Below are 25,227 nucleotides of genomic sequence, written 5' to 3' on the forward strand. Positions count from 1 at the left end.
AAAAAAAAAAATTAGCTGGACGTGGTGGTATGTACCTGTAGTACTAGCTACTCAGGAGGCTGAGGCCGGAGGATCACTAGAGCCCGGGAGTTGGAAGCTGCAGTGAACTATGATCATGCCATTGCACTCCAGCCTGGGTGACAGAATAAGACCCTGTTTCAAAAAAAAAGAAAAAGAAAGAGGTCGGGCATGGTGGCTCACGCCTGCAATCCCAGCAATTTGGGAGGCCGAGGTGGGCAGATCCCCTGAGGTCAGGAGTTCGAGACCAGCCTGGCCAACCTGGTGAAACCCCATCTCTAATAAAAATACAAAAATTAGCTGAGTGTGGTGGTGCATGCCTGTAATCCCAGCTACTCGGGGAGCTGAGGCATGAGAATCACTTAAACCTGGGAGGTGGAGGTTGCAGTGAGCCAAGATCGTGCCACTGAACTCCAGCCTGAGCGACAGAGCAAGACTCTGTCTCAAAAAAAAGAGAGAAAAGAAAAAGAAAGAAACTTCCTCCTCTGTCCCCTTCAGGCCACAGCTCCCCAGGGAGAGCCAGGCCCCTAGGACCTCAAGACAGGGCCCATGTTGGTCCTTCCTGCCTCAGTCTCCCCATGCAGGGCTGGGCCAGAGCACCTCAAAAGCACACAGGAAGCGTGGCCGGGGCGACCCCTTTCTCCCTGCCTCTGCCCCCTGCCCCAGGGACCCCAGGACCCAGCCTGTCTGGAAACCCCTGCTGGCCTGGCCTCCTTCCCTGCTCTTGCTACCCAGAGAGTTTCTGTTCCCTCCACTCCATTGTTCTCCCAGTACCGCTGGCCCTCTCCACTGCCCTCGGCCCTGGGCCAGCCCCCACAGGCCAGGCTGAGCCCAACTGGGGCACAGGGACATCACGCCAAGGCTCTGGGAAGCCTGGTCCCACACCCGGAGTTTGGGGAATGCGGGAAGTTTCTTCTCGGCCCTCTTGGCCGAGGTGCGAATTAGGGGCTCGATGAGGCAGCTCCACAGAGACACACCAATGGAATCGGAGGGCAGGCGGCTCTGCTTGGCCCCCAGCTGAAACTCCCCCTGGGAAATGCCAACCTTGGCTAAACTAAAGGCTCGGGAGATTGGCACACATATGGCTGGGATGGGCTAGGGGGCCCGTCACCAAATGCACCTGCAGCCGTGTGGCCGCCCCACCATGGAAACTAGAGGATCAGTGCATAGTTTGCAAAACCAGAGATCCTGTCCCCACGTCCGATAAAGACTCCAATGTCTCCTGGGGTCCCCTCCCAGCAGCCCTTCCCATCCCCTCTAATGGGACATCCCTTTGCCAACCTCAACACAGCCCTGAGGTGATGAAGTCACCTGCACTGAAGTCCCGGCTCTGCCGCTTCTCAGCTATGTAGATACATGACTTTGCCTCTCCGAGCCTTAGTTTCCTCATCCGTAAAATGGGGATGACACTGGGACCTTCCAGCCAAAGGTGTTGTGGGGAGTATGTGGGATATCACATCACGGAGAAGTCCTCTCTGTGTGCCTGGCACGAAGGAAGGGCCCGGTGAAGAGCACCTCTCATGCTTCCTAGAGAGGGGTGGGGACTCTGGGTGACGAGAGAAGTTGCTAGAGCATACCTGCGGATGGGATGAGATAGGAAGGTCCATCAGGATGGTCCAAGGATGATGCCAACGGCCCCAGGGTGCTTTCTGCTCATTCTGTCTCTGTAGGTCCGCTAGCAGGTCAGACAGCTGCAGACACAGAGGGAAGCCCCCCTCACACACCCAAGGGGAGACCCCCAGCCCCAGCCTTGGAAGCCCTGGTGATCATAAAAACAATTAGCCAGGCGAGGTGGCACATACCTTCACCCCCAGGTACTCAGGAGACTGAGATGAGAGGATCACTTGAGCCCAGGGGTTTGAGACTAGCCCTGGGCAACATAGCAAGACCCAATCTCTATAAAAATTAAAAAATTAGCTGGTCATGGTGATGTGCACCTGTAGTCCCAGCTACTTGGGAGGCTTAGGTGGGAGAATCGCTTGAGCCTAGGAGTCTGAGGCTGCAGTGAGCTATGATTGTGCCACTGCACTCCAGCCTGGGCAACAGAGCAAGACCGTCTCAGAAAAGAAAAAAAAAAGGCGTGGGCCGGGCACAGTGGCTTGCGCCTGTAATCCCAACACTTTGGGAAGCTGAGGCAGGTGGATCACCTGAGGTCAGGAGTTCGAGACCAACCTGAGCAACATGGTGAAACCCCGTCTCCACTAAAAATTCAAAAATCAGCCAGGCATGGTGGCACGTGCCTGTAATCCCAGCTACTCCGGAGGCTGAGGCAGAAGAATTGCTGGAACCCAGGAGGCAGAGGCTGCAGTAAGCCGAGATCGCACCACTTCACTCCAGCCTGGGCAACAGGAGTGAAATTCCATCTCAAAAAAAAAAAAAAAAAAAAAGTGTGGAGGTACACAGGCTTTGAAGTCAGACCCTCTGGTTTGAATCCCAGGCAGCACCCTCACCTCAGGGTCAGGTGTTCCCCCAGGAGACTAGGCCACAGTGGGTGGGTCCTCCAAGGTTGACCTCTTGGCCCTCCACAGCCCCAAATTCCCACCCTTTAAAAGAGCCAGGGGAGGCCGGGCACGGTGGCTCACGCCTATAATCCCAGTACTTTGGGAGGCCGAGGCAGGTGGATCACGAGGTCAGGAGATCGAGACCATCCTGGCTAACATGGTGAAACCCCATCTCTACTAAAAATACAAAAAAAAAAAAATTAGCTGGGCATGGTGGCGGGCGCCTGTAGTCCCAGCTACTCGGGAGGCTGAGGCAGGAGAATGGCGTGAACCCAGGAGGCAGAGCTTGCAGTGAGCTGAGATCGCGCCACTGCAGTCCAGCCTGGGCGACAGAGCGAGATTCCCTCTCAAAAAAAAAAAAAAAGAAGAGCCAGGGGAACCCAGCTCCCTGGCCACCGGAATCAGATCATGCAAAGCCCATCTTTGTTTGACTTTGGAAGGCTTGACAAGGTGGGACACTGCCCTTCCACACCTGGACACCTCGTCTGACGACCTGGGGGAGATAGGACAGATGGTCCTGGTAACTCAGCCAATTCTGCTTCTCCTCCTGGGCACAGCCCAGGGACATCACCTCTTAGGGCCTTAGCGCCATCCCTCTCACTGTCTGGCTCTGTCTACCTCTGTCTCTGCTCTTTCTGTCTCCACAACCCCACCCCAGCTTGCAGAGAGGCCGGATGTAGCAGTGGTCCATCCTGGCCAAGGACACAGATTTGGCCAGGCATGGTGGCTCAGACCTGCAATCCCAGCACTTTGGGAAGCCAAGGCAGGAGGATCGCTTAACTCCAGGAATTTGAGACTAGCCTGGGCAACATAGTGATACCCCATCTCTTTTTTTTTTTGAGATGGAGTCTCACTCTGTCGCCCAGGCTGGAGTGCAGAGGTGTGATCTTGGCTCACTGCAACCTTTGCCTCCCAGGTTCAAGTGATTCTCCTGCCTAAGCCTCCTCAGTAGCTGTCACTACAGGTGCATGCCACCATGCCCAGCTAATTTTTGTATCTTTAGGAGTTGCACCATGTTGCCCAGGCTGGTCTTGAACTCCTGAGCTCAAGCAATCTGCCCGCCTCAGCCTCCCAAAGTGCTAGGATTACAGGCATAAGCCACCACACCCAGCCATGAGACTCCAACTCTAAAATATATAAATATGTATTTTATATATATATATATAATATATATATAAGCCAGGTGTGGTAGCTTACACCTGTAGTCCCAGCTACTCAGGAAGCTGAGGCAGGAGGATTGCTTGAGCCCAGGAGTTTGAGGCTGCAGTGAGCTATGATCATGCCACTGCACTCTAGCCTGGGCAACAGAGACCTTGTCTAAAAAAAGGGGGAGGGAGACACAGACTTTGGAGCCAGTCTTCCCGGTTTGCATCCCAGCTCTGCTACCCAATAACTAAGCAGAACTTAAGCCTCAGGTTCCCCATCTGTAAAATGGGTTAAATGGTAACAACAGTGCCTCCCTCCCAGGGAGACTGGAATGAGTTAATACAAGCAAAGCCCTCAAAACAGTATCTGGCCCATAGCGAATATTTAATAAATGCTAGCCCTCGTTATTTTTTATTTGTGTCTTCATCCTGCATGTTTGCTGACTCAAATTTTCCTTGGGTAAGGAGGTGCGGGAGAAGGCATGGGGCTCTGTGGTTTGAATTGCCTGTTGCTCCAGGCCTCCGGGCTGCAGGCTACAATAAAGCACTTCTTTCAATCTGGGCCAATGATGCTTCGATAAAGCTTGACCACAGGATGCAGGATCGCCAGGCTCTGCAAACACAACCCAGGCCTCGGAGGCCGGGCCAGCACCAGAGCTAAGACTGTTCCGGGCAGGCAGGCAGCAAGGTCCCCAGTTCCAGGCCACGGGCTGTGGCCATCCCCTGCTTCCCTCCTCACCCCCCACTCACCCCAACCCTGCATGCCAAATCTCCGGCCTCCACCCCAAGGCTATTCACATCCCCTATCCTAGAAGACTGAGAATCTGGGAAGGCAGCATCGCAGAATCCTTGAATCTTGGAGTTACAAGGCTTTAGCATAGTGCTAGGAGGTTGCCTCACACAGCCTCAGACTCCTTGCAAGAATAACCTCTGCCGACTGGGTTCGGTGGCTCATGCCTGTAATCCCAGCACTTTGGGAGGTCGAGGCAGGCAGATCAACTGAGGTCAGGAGTTTGAGATCAGCCTGGCCAACATGGTGAAACCCCACCTCTACTAAAAATACAAAAAATTAGCCGGGTGTGGTGGTGCATGCCTGTAATCCCAGCTACTCTGGAGGCTGAGGCAGTAGAATTGGTTGAACCTGGGAGGCAGAGGCTGCAGTGAGCTGAGATCACACCATTGCACTCCAGCCTGGGCGACAAGAGTGAGACTCCATCTAAGAAAGAAAAGAAAGAAAGAAAGGAAGAAAGGAAGAAAAGAAAGGAAGAAAGGAAGAAAAGAAAGAAAGAGAGAGAGAGAAAGAGAGAGAGAGAGAAAGGAGGGAGGAAGGAAGGAAGGAAAGAAGAAGGAAGGAAAGCAGGCAGGCAGGCAGGCGAAGGAAAGAAAGAAAGAGAGAGAAAGAAAGAGAAAGAGACAGAGAAAGAAAAGAAGGAAGGAAGGAAAGAAGGAATAACTTCTACCATTGCCATGTTCCTGACAGAGAGCAGTCCCACCAGCTTGGATCCCTCCATGACGGGGAGCTCACTACCACAATTGTGACTTAAGATTCCCACGTGCTTTTAGCTCATTAGGATCACATGTCCCTAGTGAGGTCAGAGGGGCCTACAACCCCACTGAAAAGGAACCTGTCCAGGCCACCACCAGGCAGTTCCCATGGAGTGTCTTTGCCCAGGCAGCCTTTTGTGCCTGAGATGGTCATTTCTTCCAGATGCCCTTGGGTGACCTCCTCCTCAGGCTTTCTTCTCTGAGTCTGGGGCCCCTGGGGAGACATCCAGCCTCTACAGTGCCAAGCACGGGTGTTGGCAGGGAAGGAGGGAGAAGAGAGGATTCCTGGGAAGGGACAGCAGGGCTGGTTGTGTGAAGTGAGTTTCGTGATGGGGACCCCAGTGCAGCGCCCCACCCCCCAACAGTTGGTGGCACCCCCTGCTGTGCCCAAGGCATCCCAGGGGGACGTGGGCAGCCAGGCGATCCAGGGGGCCTCAGAGGCTTTTTCAAGCGCTACCAAGGGGCTGCCGGGTGTGTTGGTGCAGAGTGGCTGCTGTCACCACCCCTGGCAAGGGACTTGTTTCCAGATTATGTCTAAACTAATCTATTCCCCAGGCAGCACCCAGGAGAAGCCCCATGAGCCCTCTGCACACAGGACCCTGCCTCAGGACAGGGAACCCAGGCAGCACCGACTCCAGACCCAGCTAGGCACGGGGAGAGGCGGGGTGACCACAGGGCTCCAGCTGTCCAGATGTGCAGCCAGCATTCTGCCGTAGAGACGGGGCGGAGCTGCCGCGAGGGGCCCAGATGGGCCGCGTTAACCTGGGAACAGGTTCTTTGGGGCCCAGATGCTCTGTGTTTAGCCGGCTAGCTGGTTTTGGTCTCCAGATGTGAGCCTGGGGTGAGGGGCGGGACACAGATCCAGATGTGTGCACTATATGCAGGCGAAGCCGTAGGGACCAGCTGCAGCACCCAGGCCCAGGGCCCTCCTGATCATGCCTTCTCCAGCGCCTCAATCCACGCCTACAGGGCCCTGGTCCAAGAGGGGGTCAAGGTTCACTCAGGCTCAGAAGTTGGCAGAGCCCACAGGCACCCTCATGGCGGGAACAGGGACAGAGCCCAGGGACCTGCCCAGTGCCACACAAGCCAGGGACAGGCAGGACCCCCAACAGGAGTAGAGAGTCTGGGGTCCCTCCAGCCACAGGCAGCTGCAGGTGAGGGGCTTGGGGAAATGCCTTCCTCTCCCTAACCCACACAGACACTCTCAGACACACACAATTAAGTAATCTGGACAGCCCTGGCCAACCAGTGGGAGGAGGTGCTGCATTCACTGTGGAGGAGAATTATCAGGGGACACAGTCCTGCCCCAGGGGGATCTCAAAGAATCCAGCCTTCTCTGGGGGCCCCACCCCTCAGCCTCCTCCTGCTCAACCCAGGAAGTGCAAGAGCCCCGCTAGGTGGAGGACTTGGGGCTGACCGCTGACCCCCCAATCCCAGGCACTTTTGGGATCTCAAGCCCCCAACCCCAAGCCAAGGTGGTCAAAGGCGAAGAGGCGTGAAAGAAGAAAAGGCACTACCACTGCTAAGCAAGCGCTGGATGGAGGGGGCCGGAGAAAGCCTCCCGAGGGATCCCAGACACGACGGCTTCCCAGGTGCCCGGCCATCCTCACCCATCTAGCACAGATATGGGGGGCAGCTGGGGAAGCCCAGAGACCCCTGCATTAGCCCCCAGCATGGTCCTGAGACCCTGCAGCCTCCCCCTCCTGCCACCCAGAGGGCCTCCATCCTAGATAACCCCAAGTCTCCCAGCAGCCCCCTTCTCAATACCAACAGCTGCCCAAGGTCAGCTGCCTCTCCCCAGCACCCTCCATCAGCCCCTAGAAGTGCAGCCGAGAGTCCGGGCGCGGTGGCTCATGCCTGTAATCCCAGCACTTTGGGAGGCTGAGATGGGCGGATCACCTGAGGTCAGGAGTCCGAGACCAGCCTGGCCAACATGGCGAAACCCCGTCTCTACTAAAAATACAAAAATTAGCCGGGCATGGTGGCGGGGCACCTGTAATCCTAGCTACTCAAGAGGCTGAGGCAGGAGAATTGCTTGGACCCAGGAGGTGGAGGTTGCAGTGAACTGAGATCGTGCCCCTGCACTCCAGCCTGGGGGACAGAGCAAGACTGTCTCCAAAACAAAACAAAAAAAGAAGTGCAGCTGAGAAGGCAAGGACCGAGGCACAGGGCAGGACTTCAGGAAAGCCCCTTGTCCTCTAAGTTTCAGTCCCACGACTGTCCAGCGGCCCCAGCTCTGGACTCTGAGACAGGAAGTCATCGTGGCCACGGCGGCCACTGGTCAAGGTCAATGATCAAGTCCACCTGACCATAGGGCAGCCTAGCAGGGGAGGGGCGAACAGGCACAGCTACTCTTGGGGCCATCGGGCATCTTGCCAGCTCCTTCTCACCCTGTCGGGGCAAAGCAGCTCAGGAGAGAGACAACAGGACCGGCACAGTCTGGCCTGGGTGGGGAGGCTGGCTGGGGGAGCTGGATTGAAGCGAGAAGCGCTAATAGGTTATGTCAGGCGAGCGCTCTGGGGAAGGGGCCGCGCCTCTCGGCTCTGGCAGCCCCACCTGGGGCCTGAGCCCAAGAGCTGGGGCCTGGAGAGAGACGCTGGCTCAGTGCTGAACCCAGTGTGCAGACCGGGGAGCAGGAAGGCAGGACAGAAGTGAGCCCCCATCCCCCACTGGGCCTGGGGCAGCAGGGGGTGCTGGTGATAGACACACAGACCCCTCTGGTGGGCTAGGCAGGTCCCAAGTGACAGAGGCCGCCCATGCTTACATGATGGGACTGGGCTTGGTGGAGAGCGAAGCCCCAGGGGGTGGGACCACCCCTCTGCTCAGGGGAACCCTCTTATTATGTATCCCCTCATTTCCTTTTCTGTCCAGTCCCCCCATCCTGGGCGCCAGGATCCCATCCCCAAACCCTCCCGACCCTGATCTCTCCCCCAAACTCCCGCTGCTCTGCGTGGACTTCACCAGCCCCTCCCCCATCCTTCAGTGCGCACTTTGACAGCCCCTAACACCGCAGCCTTTCCTGGGGTTGGGATGAGGTCAGGATGAACCGGGGGACAGGGAGAGGCCTGCAAATGAACCCCTCGCCCGGGAATGTGGGTTCCAGGAGCTCCGGGAGGTGGAGAGGGTCTCAGAACAAGAGGCGGGAGGGGGGTCAGGGAAGGGCCAGGAACTCGGGCCGGGGCCTGCGGGCAGACTGAGGAGGGGGGCCCTTACAATCACAACGGGGCAGCCAGGGCCCTGTGTGTCTTGGCGAAGTGGGACCCCTGGCCCGCCAGGTATGTAACAATTCCAGCCATTTCCTGCCCTATTAATGAAAAAGGGACTGATATAAATACACGCTCAGCATAAATAAATACAGGCCAGGCCCAGGACTGCATAGCAGACAGATTGCGTGAAGCTGCTGGCCGGCCTTGCAGCCAGCTCCCCCCACCCTGCCCATGCCCCGTCCACCCCCTGACACCGGCCACCACTTGTTTTCTTCCAGTAGGCCAGGGCCCCTCCATGCTCACAGGCCTGAGACAGACGGACTGACTGCTCCCACCCCGGGCCTCAGAAGCTGCAGCCCCCAGAAAGGCAGCAGGCCTGGGAGATGGGGAGCCAGGGAGTGGGGTCCCAAGAGCCTCCCATGCCTGCCCTGAGCGGGGACCGCACGTGCACAGACCAGGCAACAGCCCTGTGACATCTGGGGTGCTGTGATTATACCCTGATCACAGGAGGGGAAACTGAGGCTCTCAGGGTTTAGTAAATTGCCAAAGGTTACACAGCTGAGAGGTTGTGGATCCAGCATCCAAACCCAAGGCTCTCTGACCCCAAGGCCTCTGCTGTGCCCACCATTGTGAGTGGCAGCCGAGGGGAGATTCTGGCCTTCTCCCTTTCCCCCAGGATGCCAGGGACCTTGGAAGGCCGGAAGAATTCAAGTCCTAGAAGAGATCTTGCAAAAGCAGCAATAACTCCAGGACAGGGGATTCAGGGAGCCAGAAGTCAGCCAGTGTAGGGCCTTATTGGCAGGCTGCGTAGACAGGGGGACTGCTCCTCTCCTGCCCCACCCCACCTCTTACCTGGGCACTGAGGAACAAGGCCTGGCATCAAGGAACCCCAAATGCTGACTCTCGGCCAGGCGCAGTGGCTCACACCTGTAATCCCAGCACTTTGGGAGGCCAAGGTGGGCAGTTCGTCTGAGGTCAGGAGTTTGAGACCAGCCTGGCCAATATGGTGAAACCCCGTCTCTACTAAAAATACAAAAATTAGCCAGGCATGGTGGCGCTCACCTGTAGTCCCAGCTACTCGAGAGATGAGGCACAAGAATTGTTTGAACCTGGGAGGCGGAGGCTGCAGTGAGCGGAGATCATGCCACCGCACTCCAGCCTGAGTGACAGCGAAACTCTGTCTCAAAAAAACAAAAACCAAACCAAATGCTGACTCCCTTATCGGGGATCACCCCACCCATCCCGCATTGCACAGACATGGGAACCGAAGTCCAGAGTGGGCAAAGAGAGCCTCATCCAAGGTCACACCCAGTGACCTAGGCGGGCAGAGGCAGAGGCACAGAATCCAAGCTTCTGTCCCCAAGCCCGGATCTTCTCCATGGGGCTTGGGCCACATTCCTGTCCATCCCCACCTTGGACCCAAACTGCTCTGGGGCCTCCTCCTTTCCTCCAGTCCCTGCCTCAGCAAAGAGCTGACATCACCTACTCCTGCACTCATGCTTCCCTGAAAGCTGTGTGTATGTTCTAGAATCCCAGTCATGTTACCCCTCTGACCAGGTGCTTATAGGTCCTTCCTGGTACATGTTCTGCCTCATTGGCCAGATGGGACCCCTCAGATGTCCCTCCTAGAGCAGGACAGCCTTGCTGCTTAGACTTGGAGGAAGGGTCTGGAAGTTCACCCACATCCACCCTGAGCTGTAAGGGAGGCCCTCACTGAGCTGGGAACCCAAGTGGAGAAGAGCCATGCTCACACCACCACCCTCTGGCTTGGGAGTAGGTGAGAGGTAACTGCAAACACTCAAGAAACCATCCCTTCCCCTCTCAGCAGAATCACTCACCTGAAGGCTGAGTCTTGGGGATTGGAAGCATCACAGCCTGAGCTGGCATAGCAGCATCAGCCACCCATGCAGCAGGACCCTGTGTCCTTACTCACAGGTTAGGGGAGTGCTGAGATACTGGATAGGTTTCCCCTTTCCCCGGGGAGACAGATGGCTCTTCAACAGATAGCAGGTGAGTGGGTGTGGTTGGTTCTGTGGATGAATGGATGGGTGGGTGGGTGGATGGATGGATGGATGGATGGATGGATGGACGGATGGATGGATGGATGCATGAATGGGTGGATGAATGGGTAGATGAATGGGTGAGTGGATGGTTAGGCAGATGGGTGGCTGAATGGATGGGTGGTTGGGAGGATGGATGGATGGATGGGTAAATGGATCAGTGGATGGATAGATGGATGGATGGATGAATGGATGAATGGATGGATAGAAGGGTGGATGGACGGGTGGATGAGTGGGTGGGTAGATGGATGGATCCATGAATGGGTTGATGAATGGGGAGATTAATGGGTAAGTGGATGGGTAGGCAGATGGGTGGGTGAATGGATGGGTGGGTGGGTGGGTGGATGTATGGATAGGCAAATGGACCAGTGGATGGACAGATGAATGGGTGGATGGATAGATGGATGGATGGATGGATGGATGCATGAATGGGTGGATGAATGGGTAGATGAATGGGTGAGTGGATGGGTAGGCAGATGGGTGGGTGAATGGATGGGTGGTTGGGAGGATGGATGGATGGATGGATATATGGGTAAATTGATCAGTGGGTGGGTAGATGGATGGATAGGTGGGTGTGTGGATGGATGGATGGATGGATGGATGGATGCACGAATGGGTGGATGAATGCATAGATGAATGGGTAATTAAATGGGTAGGTAGATGGGTGGGTCAATGGATGGGTGGTTGGGTGGATGGATGGATGGATAAATGGATCAGTGGATGGATGGATGGATGAATGCGTAGGTTGTTGGGTGATGATGGATGGATGGATGGATGGATGGATGAATGCATAGGTTGTTGGGTGATGATGGATGGATGGATGGATGGATGGATGGGTGGATGGGTGGATGGGTGGATGGATGGGTGGATGGGTGGAGGGATGGATGGGTGGATGTGTGAGTAGATGGGCAGGTGAATGGGTGAGTGGGTGAATGGATTGGTGGGTGGGTGGATGGATGGTTCTGTGGATGGCTTTGTGAGTGGGTGGATAGGTGGATGGATGAATGGCCAAGTGCATGAATGAATGGGCTCCTTGAAGCCTGGCTCACAACTGTTTCTCAAAGATTTCTAAATCTCTGAAATGTGAGGCCCTGGCACCCCCCAGAGGCCAAAGTCTCTAACTGCCCATCTCCCCTAAAGCCCTGGGCACCAATACTTCTGAGAACCAGGGGCACGCACCTAGAGAAAGTTAAGGATTCTGGGAAACAAAAAATCTAGAGACCCAGTGCTGGTTCTGCCCTTGACAGACTGTGACCTTGGGAAAGTTCAACCTTCTGAGGCTCAATTTTCTCAGCTGTAAATGGTGCTAATCAAACCTGATGCCTGTGTTGCTAGGAGATTTAAACCAAATTATGAGTAAATTGTCTGAGATGTTTGATATCTGGCCCATAGAAGATGCTGACGGAAAGTGATTTCCTTCCCAGAGGCAGTCCTGGGCTCACATGCAGGCACACACATGCACATCACTCACACTACATCTCTCCAGCCCATTAGGGAAGAGGGAGTGAGACCATAGGCTAGGCCAGACCAGGAGAGGCAGATACATTTATTCTCTGGGAGTTTCTTGCTCTGGCAAAACTGTTCCAGACTCTGAGTCCGAGGACGCAGACAGTGAGGGCAGCAAGGAAGACCCTGAGACCTCCTGGGTTTCAACCTCCTGGGCCTCGGCCAGCTGGGTCGTGTGCTCAAAGGCAGCCTGCAGCAGGTGGGAGGCCAGGCAGGTGGTCCAGGTGATGAGATAGGCCAGGTGCCAGGAGGTGAGGGCAGTCATAGTCTCCACCCACCAATACAGACGTCTCAGCTGTGCCAGGAGCTTCCTCACCACGCAGTTCACTTGCAAGGCCTGGAACAGGGAGACAGATGGGCAGGTGGCCCTTAGGAGCTCATAGGGTTACACTGCTTGGCTGTGGCTCCCCCCTGCAAGCCCAGCCAGCCCTGACCACACCCAGTACCCCAGGTTTGCCCTCCACACCCCAGCCTCACCCCGAGACCACCCACCTTACTGAGCTGCCTGCCCAGTCGGAAGCAGTGGGACTTCTGACACACCCTCCAGGTCACTACCACCAAGAGCAAGGCCACCAACATCAGGCTATGCAGACATGACAAAAACAGGTCTGTCCAGATGGCCACAGACAGGCCCAGCTGCTCCCAGGCACTGAGCAAGGCCAGGCCCAGGCCCTTGGTGCTGCCCCACATGCCAGCCCACATCAGCCTGGGTCCCTGTAGCACCAGCCACACGGGGACCTGTATCAGAGCCAGCCCAGCCCGGAGAGCCTGGCCCAGGGGGCAGGCTGCAGCTCCCAGGGGTAGGTGGGCCTGCCAGTTACAGGACCCCCGGGCCTCCTGGGCCAGCCCTGACACCCAGTGGTTGAAGAGGTTGATCTTGAGGAGCAGGAAATTATAGAGGTGATCTCGGTTCTGAACCAACTGCAGAAGAAGAGAGACAACCGTCAGCCATCATCACCCTCCTGGGACAGGAACCCCACTTTTTCTTTTTCTTTTTTTTTTTTTTTTTTGAGACGGAGTTTCACTCGTTGCCCAGGCTGAAATGCAATGGCGCTATCTCGGCTCACTGCAACCTCCACTTCCCAGTTTCGGGCGATTCTCCTGCTTCAGCCTCCTGAGTAGCTGGGATTACAGGCGCCTGCCACCACGCCTGGCTAGTTTTTGTATTTTTAGTAGAGATGGAGTTTCACCATGTTGGTCAGGCTGGTCTTGAACTCCTGACCTTAGATGATCCACCCGCCTCAGCCTCCCAAAGTGCTGGGATTACAGGCGTGAGCCACCGCGCCTGGCCAGGAACCCCACTTTTACTGTAGAGGTGAAGCTGCTGGACCACCTTGAGTCAGATCCCCATCTCAAGGCCTCAGCTCCCCGCATGTGCAAGGATGAACTCTGTCCACTTTGAAGGACTCCCTTCTGAGAAGGGAACATTAGAAGGTGTTTCATATTGTATTTGGGTTCCTTTCCATTGGATATTTTTTTTTAAGAAACAGGATCTCACTCTGTTGTCCACGCTGGAGTGCAGTGGTATCATCATAGCTCACTGCAGCCTTGACCTCCCACACTTAAACAATCCTCCCATCTCAGCTTTTCAAAAAGCTGAGACCACGCAAGTGCATGCCACCATGCCTGGCTATTTTTTTTTTTTTTAAAGAAATGGAGTCTTCTTATTATGCCTGGGCTGGTCTTGAACTCCTAGGCTCAAGCAATCCTCCCCCCATTAGCCTCCCAAGTAGCTGGAGCTATAGGTGCATCTCACTACGTCCAGTTAATTTTTTTTTTTTTTTTTTGTAGAGGCGGGGTCTTGCTATGTTATCCAGGCTGGTTTCGAACTCCTGGCCTCAAGCAATCCTCCTGCCTCAGCCTCCCAAAGTGCTGGGATTGCAGGCATGAGCCACTATACCTGGCCTCCATTTGATTTAAATGATTATTTACAATACTCCAGACTGAAGGAGGTTGCATGGCTATTATTACCATGTTACGATCCCCCACCCCAATCCTGTGGGCTTTGAACCCAGGTCACTTGTCTTCTTCCAAGTAGCTGGGCTTTGCCTCTGCACCAGTTGTCCCCTGGCATCAGGAGGGCTGCTGGGGGCAAAGGACAATGCCATTAGGGGCAGGGAGGCGTGAGAGACATGGGGCAGGGGTCACATAATTCACGACAGACCTAATGAGAAGGGTGAAGGAGAGAGATCCAGAAAGACTTCCAGATTTCCAGCCGGACACGGTGGCTCACACCTGTAATCCCAGCACTCTGGGAGGCCGAAGCAGACAGATCACCTGAGGTCAAGATTTCGAGACCAGCTTGGTCACCTGGTGAAACCCCATCTCTACTAAAAATACAAAAATTACCTGGGCATGATGGTGCATGCCTGTAATCCCAGCTACTCGGGAGGCTGAGGCAGGAGAATTGCTTGAACCCAGGAGGCGGAGGTTGCAGTTTGCCAAGATCGCGCCACTGCACTCCAGCCTGGGTAACAGAGTGAGACTCCATCTCAAAAAAAAAAAAAAAGAATTCCAGATTTCTGATCTGGGTGGTGAGTTGGACAACGGCGTCTCCCATTCACTGAGATGAAGCTGCAGGACTGGGGTGAGGTGGGGGAAAGCTGTTCTTGAGTCCTGGAGTTGAAAGACCCTTCATCAGAGCTGGAAAGCCCCCAGCCCTTGAGTGACACCAATCCACCCACCTGGACCCCCCATCCCCGTGTCCACAGGCCCCACCATCTGAGATTGGCTGCAAGACCCCCCACTCATGGGCTGGATTTGCAGAGCTTGGGATGTGGAGGGTGGAGCTATGCTGAGACCAAAGAGTCCAGCAGGGAGAAGAATTAGGGTAGAGCTAGGAAATAGGACCTCCCAGGTTATGGTGCTGAGACCAGGGAGGAGGGAAACCTATGATATCCCACATGATCCCACAAGATCATTTCTATAGGAGAGGAAATGGGCTCAGAGTGGTGAAGTGATTTGCCCAAAGTCACACAGCTAGAGAGTAAAACAGCCAAGATGCAAATCTTTTTTTTTTTTTTTTTTTTTTTTCTGAGACAGAGTTTTGCTCTTGTTGCCCAGGGTTGCCCAGGCTGGAGTGCAATGGTGGGATCTCGGCTCACCGCAACCTCCGCCTCCCAGGTTCAAGCGATTCTCCTGCCTCAGCCTCTTGAGTAGCTGGGATTACAGGCATGCACCACCATGCCTGGCTAATTTTGTATTTTTAGCAGAGACAAGGTTTCTTCATGTTAGTCAGGCTGGTCTGGAACTCCCGACCTCAGGTGATCTGCCCGCCTCGGCCTCCCAACGTGCTGGGATTACAGGTGTGAGCCACAGCTCCCGGTCCCAAGATGCAAATCTAATGGTGTCTGTCTTTCTCAACTGCCCCCTGTTATATGATCTTGGCTCACTGCAGCCTTGGCCTCCCAGGCTCAATCTATCCTCCCACCTCGGCCTCCTAAGTGTGACTGAGTTGTGACCCCAACCGCAAGCATGTGTATGTTTAAAAGAGATGAATGGGCCAGGTGCGGTGGCTCACACCTGTAATCCCAGCACTTTGGGAGGCCGAGGTGGGTGGATTACGAGGTCAGGAGTTTGAGACCAGCCTGGCCAATGTGGTGAAACCCTGTCTCTACTAAAGATACAAAAAATTAGCTGGGCGTGGTGGCGCACGCCTGTAATCCCAGCTACTTGGGAGGCTGAGGCAGGAGAATTGCTTGAACCTGGAGGTGGAGGTTGCAGTGAGCTGAGATCGCACCATTACACTGCAGCCTGCGCGACAGGGCAAGACTGCATCTGAAAAAAAAAAAAAGAGAGAGAAAGATGAATGGGCCAGACGCGGTGCCTTATGTCTGTAATCCCAGCACTTTGGGAACCTGAGGCGGGCAGATCACAAGGTCAGGAGATCGAGACCATCCTGGCTAACAGGGTCTCTACTAAAAATACACACACACAAAAAAAAAATTAGCCAGGGATGATGGCATGTGCCTGTAGTCCCAGCTACTTGGGAAGCTGAGGCAGAAGAACTGCTTGAACCCAGGAGGCAGAGGTTGCAGTGAGCCGAGATCGCACCACTGCACTCCAGCCTGGGCAACAGAGCGAGACTCTGTCTCAAAAAAAAGAAAAAATGAATGGGAAAAACAATGATTCACCCATAGGAGTGACCCTCAATAGAGAAAATGCTGCCAGGTGTGGTGGCTCACATCTATAATCCCAGCACCTTGGGAAGCTGAGGTAGGAGGATCATGTGAGGCCAAGAGTTGGAGACCAGCCTGGGCAACGTAGTGAGACACCATCTCTACAAAATACAAAAATTAGTCAGGCGTGGTGGTGCACACCTATAGTCCCAGCTACTTGGAGGCTGAGTGGGGAGGATTGCTTGAGACCGGGAGTTGGAGGCTGCAATGAGCTGAGCCGGCACCACTGCACTCCAGGCTGGGCGACAGAGCGAGACCCTGTCTCTAAATAAAGAAAAGAAAAGAAAATGTCAGCACTGTAGTTTGGAGTGGGGCTTCTGGGAGATGTCAGATTATTCTGGAAGACAGGCAGCCACCTAGTTCCACTGGATGGGACAGGCAGGGCTTGGGTCCGGCAGCTCTGAGGTGGCTTTGTAAAGGGCCTGGTGTGTGGTCCCCACCCCACTTACCCCCAGCCCCCACTCACCAGCACTGAGAGCCTCATAACCTGCAACAGAATCCCCAAAAGGCTGGATCTGACTGGAGGAAGGGCCTCCATGTCTGGCCTCCCCCACCTACTCCGGCTGGGAGAAGCAGGGTGACCTCACAGATGCCACAGGGTGGGGACCAAGTTACCATGGGGACCCGGTTGCCGCCAGAGACCCACTGCCTTTACCTGGCTCCTGCCGCTCCACTGCTTCCTCTGAAACCTCAGTCCACGTCTGAGCCCAACACGGCCAAGGAGGTCTTAGAGCCAAGCTTCCTTCAGGTCAGATTTCCCCAGATCTTGGAACAGGAATCAAGTGCCGCCTAGGAACGGGGTTCATGCCTGGATTCCCAATGCTTTGGGAGGCCAAGGTAGGAGGATTGCTTGAGGCCAGGAGTTTGAGACCAGCATGGGCAACATAGCAAGACCCTGTCTTACAAAAAAACAAAAAAAGAAAAAAAATTAGCCAGCCTTGGTCATGCACACCTGTAGTCCCAACTACTCAGGAGTCTAAAGTGGGAGAATCGCTTGAGCCCAGGAGATAGAGGTTGCAGTAAGCCAGGATCACTCAAGCCTGGGTGACAGAGCAAGACCCTATCTCTAAACAAAGAAAAAAAATTGAAGGGTGTTGAGTTTATTTGGGGAGTGGGCCCTGCAAGCATCCATAGGAAGTCAGAAAGTGAGGCAAGGGGCCAGGCACGGTGGCTCACACCTGTAATCCCAGCACTTTGGAAGGCCGAGGCAGGCAGATCACGAGGTCAGGAGTTTGAGACCTGTTGGGAACAGGTCCCCAAAATCTGGCCATAAACTGGCCCCAAAACTGGCCATAAACAAAATCTCTGCAGCACTGTGACATGTTCGTGATGGCCATGACACCCACGCTGGAAGGTTGTGGGTTTACCGGAATGAGGGCAAGGAACACCTGGCCCACCCAGGGCGGAAAACTGCTTAAAGGCGTTCTTAAACCACAAACAAGAGCATGAGCGATCTGTGCCTTAAGGACATGCTCCTGCTGCAGATAACTAGCCAAACACATCCCTTTATTTCGGCCCAATCCCTTTGTTTCCCATAAGGGATACTTTTATGGGAATCTAATCTAATCTATAGTTAATCTAATATCTGTAGAAACAATGCTAATGACTGGCTTGCTGTTAATAAATACGTGGGTAAATCTCCGTTTGAGGCTCTCAGCTCTGAAGGCTGTGAGACCCCTGATTTCCCACTTCACACCTCTTTATTTCTCTGTGTGTGTGTGTGTGTGTGTGTGTTTAATTCCTCTAGTGCTGCTGGGTTAGGGTCTCCCCAGCCAAGCTGGTCTCGGCAGAGACCAGCCTGACCAACATGGTGAAACCCCGTCTCTACTAAAAAAAAAAAATTAGTCTGGCATGGTGGCGTGCACCTATAATCTCAGCTGCTCAGGAGGCTGAGGCAGGAGAATTGCTTGAACCCAGAAGGCAGAGGTTGCAGTGAGCTGAAATCGTGCCACTGCACTCCAGCCTGGGCAAGAGAGTGAGACTCTGTGATAAAAAGAGGGAAGGGAAGGGGAGGGGAGGGGAGGGGGAGAGAGAGAGAGAGAGAGAAAGAAAGAAAGAAAGAAAGAAGAAAGAAAGAGAAAGAAAAAGAAGGAAAGAAAGAAAGAGAAAGAAAAGAAAGAAAAAGAAAGAAAAGAAAGAAAGAAAGAAAGAAAGAAAGAAAGAAAGAAAGAAAGAAAGAGGAAGGAAGGAAGGAAAGAAAAGAAAGAGAGGCAAGGACAGATGAGTTTGTGAGCAGGGTTTGAGTTCAGACAACCGGGGCTGATCCCCAAAATCCCCTGGAAAATGGTGCAGAACACACCTCAGAGTCACCCCACCCAGGAGCATGAATACTGGGGTATTTATCTTCCATGACCTGTCTGCTTCCTGTTGGACATTAACTCCCCCTGAACCTCCGATCTTACCAGCACAAACACCAGAGAAAGCCCTCCAGCAGATGGTCGGGTGGGGGTCTTGCAGCAGGCGGCTCAAGCAGTGTGCATGGAAACTAAGGCAGAGGACTCTGGGGTAGGGAGAGCAAAAAGGAATCCAGAACAAATAAACCCCTAGACATGTGATGATGGGAGCCTTGACCAGGGCTGAGGCCCTGGAAATGGAGACAACAGATGCCAGAAATCTGTAGCAGTTACAACAGATAGAATTGGAGGATGTCAAGACCCACGATGATCTGAGACGTTGCCCACTTGCATGCTAACAAGTTAGCCAACCAGAGCTCCACGGCTGCCACAGGAAGACATGAGACTCCCAGGTCAGAGATCAAAGACAATGTTACTCATGGCAATAGCAGTGAACTAGGTTATAAGCATTTTCCATTCATTCCTTGAGCTCCAGAACCCACAGGGTGATATGACAAGGGCCAGATGATGCCTGGCAGTATCTGAGGTGGGTGTGTTACAGGAGAGGTGGCTTGAGTTTAGGGAACCCAAATCTTTTATTTTTTCTTTTTCTTTTCTTTTTTTTTTTCTTTTTTTTTTCTTTTCTTTTTTTTTTTTTTGAGATGGAGTCTTGCTCTGTCACCCAGTGCAGTGGTACAGTCTCGGCTCACCGCAACCTCTGCTTCCGGGGTTCAAGCGATTCTCCTGCCTCAGCCTCCCAAGTAGCTGGGATTATAGGCGCCTACCACCATACCCGGCTACTTTTTTGTATTTTTAGTAGAGACAGGGTTTCTCCAGGTTGGCCAGGCTGGTCTCAGACTCCTAACCTCAGGTGATGCACCCGCCAGTGCCTCCCAAAGTGCTGGGATTACAGGCGGGAGCCACCTTGCCCAGCCTTCTTTTTTTCTTTTTTTGAGATGGAGTCTCACTCTGTCGCCCAGGCTGGAGTGCAGTGGCACCATCTCCGCTTGCTGCAACCTCTGCCTCCCAGGATCAAGGAATTCTCCTGCCTCAGCCTCCCGAGTAGCTGGGATTACAGGCACGCACCACCAAGCCCAGCTAATTTTTGTATTTTTAGTAGGGATGGAGTTTCACCATATTGGCCAGGCTGGTCTCGAACTCCTGACCTCAGGTGATCCGCCTGCCAGCACCTCCCAAAGTGCTGGGATTACAGGCATGAGTCACCGCGCCTGGCCAGGAAACCCAAATCTTTTCTAATGTGCAGTAAGCAGGGCTGCCTTTTGCCCCAGAAGGAGACATTATATCTTCCAAGGTTGTCTGATATACAGATATCCTAGAAAAGAAAGTCCAGGGCAAAAGGCAATCCATTAGTGCCTCACTCACAAGACATACAGAAACGTGAAAGACACATAGACAGAGGCATCCCAACAGAGGAATGAACAGGAAAAGAGGTAAAGCGAGACAGGGGTCAGGGATACCCCCAACCCAGAAGACTCGAGTGAAAGGCAGAAGGTAGCACTGCCCACCAAGTGGGGGCGGGGAAGAGAAGGAGTAGGTTTGGGGAGAGAGGCAAAGGGATTGCTGGGGGTCAGAAGGTGGTGGCTGAGCCGGGTGCAGTGGCTCACTCCTGTAATCCTAGCACTTTTGGAGGCCAAAGCAGGCAGATCACTTGAGGCCAGGAGTTCAAGACCAGCCTGGGCAGCATGATGAAACCTGGTCTCTACCAAAAATATAAAAATTAGCTGGGTGTAGCGGTGCATGCCTGTAATCCCAGCTACTCAGGAGGCTGAGGCAAGAGAATCTCTTGAACCCGGGAGGCAGAGGTTACAGTGAGCCGAGATCAGGCCACTGCACTCCAGCCTGGGTGACAGAGCAAGGCTCCATCTCCAAAAAAAAAGGAAGGAAGGAAAGAAGGAAGGAAGGAAGGGAGGTAGGGAGGGAGGGAGGGAGGAAGGAAGGAGGGAGGGAGAAAAGAAAAGAAAAGAAAAGAAAGAGAGGTGGCTGAGACTGGGATTTGCAGTTTGTTTTCCCTCCTCTCTTTGGTTTGCCACCACCATCACCTGGCATCCCTGTCCCCAGAACTCCACTGCCACAGAGGCTGAGCTGATATCTCCAGCCTCATACTGACCACACTCCCTGTGGTCAGTGTGGGAGCTAGAGCAGAAGAGACCTCACTCTGCCCCACAGCCCCTATGGGCAGCCCCATGGGAATGCTAGGCGCATGTCTCAGTCCCAGCTCTAGTCACCTGCCCTTCCCTGCCCCCACCAAAGCCCTGGTCTTGGTCCCCAAGCTAGACTCCAGCCAGGGCTCTTTGTGGCTCTGTGGCTGCCCAGACCACAGGAACAGGTGCCCACAGAAGCCTGGATACCTAGTGTCAGAGGTCCGGAGCCTCCACTGGGGTGTGAAACCGACTCAGGATGTCCCCTAAGCTAACTGAGGGAGAGCAGTCCCAACCACGCAGGTCCACAAGCCAGAAACCCCGGGATCACCTTCTCATCTTCCTGCCTTCTCCCCTTCCTGCCAAGCCACTTCTGAAGGCAAGGGCCGTGAACCTGCCTCACTGCTGCATCCCATGCTTAGAACGATGCCAGGGGCACAGAAGGAGCTCTGTGTAAATTTGTTGAATTAAGAAATGAAGGCTGGCTGGGCACAGTGGCTAATGCCTGTAATCCCAGCACTTTGGGAGGCCGAGGCTGGTGGATCACCTGAGATCAGGAATTCTAGACCAGCCTGGCCAACATGGCGAAACCCTGTCTCTACTAAAAATACAAAAAAATTAGCCGGACGTGGTGGCACGTGCCTGTAATCCCAGCTACTCAGGAGGCTGAGACAGGAGAATTGCTTGAACCTGGGAGGCAGAGGTTGCAACCAATGAGCCAAGATCATGCCACTGCACTCCAGCCTGGGTGACAGAGCGAGGCTCTGTCTCAAAAAAAAAAAAAAAAAAAAAGAAGAAGAAAGAAAAGAAAAGAAAAATGACGGCTGGGTGCAGTGGCTCAGGCCTGCAATCCCAGCACTTTAGGAGGCAGAGGTGGAAGGATTGCTTGAGCCCAGGAGTTTGAGACCAGCCTGGGCAATATAGCAAGACCCCATCTCTACAAAAAAATTCAAAAATTAGCCGGGCATGGTGGCACGTGCCTGTGTTCCCAGCTACTCAGTAGGCTGAGGCAGAAGGATCGCTTGAGCCCATGAGGTCGAGTCTGCAGTAAGCCTGATTGCACCACTGCACTCCAGCCTGGGTGACAAAGTAAGATCCTGTCCAAAAAAAAGAAAGAAATGAATAACGGCCCTACCTACCAGGTTGCACCTGAAGGTAGCAGGACCTGCTGTGGGAGGAGCCTCCAACGTAGATCAATCAACTGGGAGCCTTGAACCCTCAGTCCAAAGCTTCCCCCCGCTAGCGCCCTTCTGTTTCTTACTCAGCACCAGGTTCAAGGCCATCCATGCACCATTGCTCTGTGTGGCTTTGGAGTTTCACTTTGCAGGGTAGCAGGGAGGACCAGGCGGGAAACCCCAGTTATCAGTAGCCGCTGCCTTGCACAACGCCGCGGGGAGTGGGGCGCCGTTCACCGGCCTCTGCCCTTCTCCGCCCCAGGACCCAGGATGAGAGGAGAAGCAGGAAGCCCACCTCTGAGGTCTGCCAGCCCGGGTACCCATCGGCTCTCAGGTGCGCCCCCTGAGGGTGCAGGACTGCAGCGCGGCCGCACGGGGGCAGCAGACACCGGGGCGCGCCTGGGCGCCCCGCGCGAGTGGGTGGAGAGTTCCCAAAGACTCGCTTGGTCCCCAAGCCCTGCGAGGCCGGTTTCCCGGTAACAGCAACGTCACGTCATCCCCAGGAGTTTGCCCTGTGCAGGTCTTGTCATGCCTGGGTTGCTGGAGGCAAAACCACGGAGAAATGATCAGGACCAAAATCTTTTTTTATGTCATGTTCCTAAGTTAAAACTTCATTTCGTTTCAAATCTTCACTTTTTTTTTTTTGGCCAAAAAATACACAAAAAGGATAAATATGTCTGTATACTTATTGGAGCTTGGTGTTTCTTCTTTCTGTTTTTTGTTTTTGTTTTTAAATATTTTAGAGAGGGGGATCTTGCTATGTTGCCCAGGTTGTCTTGAACTCTTGGCCTCAAATGGTCCTCCTGCCTCAGCCTCCTGAGTAGCTAAGCTACAGGCGTGCACCACCATAACCGGCTATTTGTGTGTGTGTGTGTGTGTGTGTGTGTGTGTGTGTGTGTGTGTGTCTGTAGAGATGGGGTTTCACTAAGTTGCCCAGGCTGATCTCAAACTCCTGAACTCAAGGGATCCTCTCACCTCAGCCTCCCAAAGTGCTGGAATTACAGGTGTGAGCCACCACCCCTGGCCTGCATTTTTTCTTTCTGAAGATGGTTTTACCCAAGCCAATTACATGCGAAAATAATGATCAAAAAGCAATGAAAGTATGAAGGACTGGATCCTGGTTAAAGAAATAGATTCAGAGATGACAAACTTGGGTTTGAACTGAGCTACTACAAGAGCTCCTGCCCCAAATTTCCTTATCTGTAAAACTGGAAAATACTTAGAACCAGGCAGGGAAAGTTGTGGGGAGAAACCAATGAAATAGAGCCTGTGAGGGGTCTTTGACAGCGTATGGGAGCTGATAAGTAATGAAGTCGGTATCTGTGAAGGAAAAGGAACTCAAGAATTTTTCAAAACAAAATAAGCTACAAATGGGACAAAATTGCTTTCAAATAAGTGCAAACTTGTAAAAAAGAAACCACTCAGGGTGCAAAAATTTTATTAATTCACAAACCAATGTGTGGAAATCATTATTGCAACCAGTTTTCAGGCAATTCACTTGGACATGATTTTCACCCGACATGGAAATTCACATGGGAATTCACATGGAATTCACCCGACATGATTTTGAAATTTGAATTTTAAAAAGCTCACTGCCAAATGTAAAGAAAAATCTTTGCTTCCTTAAAATTAATTCAAAAATTTTTGAATAAAAATGAATGGAAACACTTTAAAAATGTTTTAAAAGGGATATAAAGTCGTCAAACCATCCCATGGTTCAAAAACATTATTCATCCCAAAATAAAGTGCCGAGAAATGGACAAAAAAGCATAAATGCAGGCCGGACACAGTGGCTCACACCTGTAATCCCAGCATTTTGGGAGGCTGAAGGAGGATCGCTTAAGCCTAGGAGTTCAAAGCCAGCCCTACAGCATAACAAGACCCCTGTCTCTACCAAAAAAAAAAATACAAAAATTAGGCAGGAGTGGTAGTGAACACCTGTAGTCCCACCTACTCAGGAGGCTGTGGTGGGAGGATCGCATGAGCCCAGGAGGTGGAGGCTGCAGTGAGCTGTGTTTGCGACACTGTACTCCAACCTGAGTGACAGAGCAAGACTGTGTCTCAAAAATAAATACCTAAATAAATTTGAAAATAATCAACATATAACAAAAAGCAATGGAAATTATTCATAACATTCACCAATTCATTTATCAACCAATTTGTTCAGAACCAAACTTTTTAGACATTTGTTTTCTGCCAGCTCACCTAGACCTTTCTCTGGGACATTCTCCCAGCACCCCTGCCCCATCCTCATCCACTCCCTCTTTCTCTAGTTGCTCTTTTTATTTTTGTTTTTGTTTTGTTTTGTTTTGTTTGAGACAGTCTCACTCTATCACCCAGGCTGCAGTGCAGTGGAACATTCTTGGCTCACTGCAACCTTCGCTCCCAGGTTCAAGCGATTCTCCCACCTCAGCTTCCCGAGTAGCTGGGACTACAGGCACACACCACCAGTCCCGGCTACTTTTTGTATTTTTAGTAGAGATGGGATTTTTACCATGTTGGTCAGTCTGGTCTTGAACTCCTGACCTCAGGTGATCCACCTGCCTTGACCTCCCAAAATGCTGTGATTACAGGCATGAGCCACCCCGCCCAGAAATGCTGGGATTACAGGCATGAGCCACCCCGCCCAGACTCGCCTCAGCTTCTTGAGTAGACTACAGATGCATGTCACCAAGGCTGGCTAATTTAAAAAAAAAATTTTTTTTTTGTGGAGGCAGGATCTTGCTATGTTGCCCAGGCTGGTCTTCAACTTCTGGCCTCAAGCAATCCCCCTTCTTCAGCCTCCCAAAGTGCTGGAATTACAGGTGTGAGCCACCACGCCCGGCATCTACCTGCTCTTTTGTCTCATGTCCTAAAGCAAATGTTTCCAGGACATTTCCTAGGGTTTCACAAAGTTAGAAATAAAATAAGAAAAAATAAAATGTTCCTCAAGGCCCCCTCACCTCTCTGTTTAAACCATACTGTGGGTCGGGCGCAGGGGCTCACACCTATAATCCCAGCACTTTGGGAGGCCAAGGCAGGTGGATCACCTGAAGTCAGGAGTTCGAGACCAGCCTGGCCAACATGGCGAAACCCTGTCTCTACTAAAAATGCAAAAATTAGCCGGGTGTGGTGGTGCATGCCTGTAATCCCAGTTACTCAGGAGGCTGTGGCAGGAGAATCGCTTGAACCTGGGAGGCGGAGTTTGCAGTGAGCCAAGGTCACGCCACTGCACTCCAGCCTGGGTGACAGAGCAAGACTGTGTCTCAGAAAAATAAATAAATAAATAAATAGTAAATCATATTGTTGAAAGAAGTCCTGCAGCCCCTCACGGCCACCACCAGCCACCGCCACTGCCCTGGCCCAAGTCACCAAGCAAAGCCAAAAGCTGTGAGAGCCTGGGGGAAATGTTTGCAACGCTG

At 53.1% G+C, this 25,227-nt stretch overlaps 1 protein-coding gene across 1 annotated transcript; it reads right to left on the reverse strand.

Moving 5' to 3' along the window:
- Positions 1 to 12,002: 12,002 nt before the first annotated feature.
- Positions 12,003 to 16,740, reverse strand: TMEM270 (transmembrane protein 270). The gene is made up of 3 exons (XM_001148413.7): positions 16,626 to 16,740; positions 12,474 to 12,902; positions 12,003 to 12,318 (listed from the first exon to the last, which is right to left on the reverse strand). The coding sequence occupies exons 1-3, from the start codon at positions 16,695 to 16,697 to the stop codon at positions 12,022 to 12,024; spliced, it is 798 nt and encodes a 265-aa protein (XP_001148413.3). The 5' UTR covers positions 16,698 to 16,740; the 3' UTR covers positions 12,003 to 12,021.
- Positions 16,741 to 25,227: the final 8,487 nt, after the last annotated feature.

The sequence above is a fragment of the Pan troglodytes genome, chromosome 6 (assembly GCF_028858775.2).
Source record: "Pan troglodytes isolate AG18354 chromosome 6, NHGRI_mPanTro3-v2.0_pri, whole genome shotgun sequence".
In the NCBI taxonomy this organism is placed as follows: Eukaryota; Metazoa; Chordata; class Mammalia; order Primates; family Hominidae; genus Pan; species Pan troglodytes.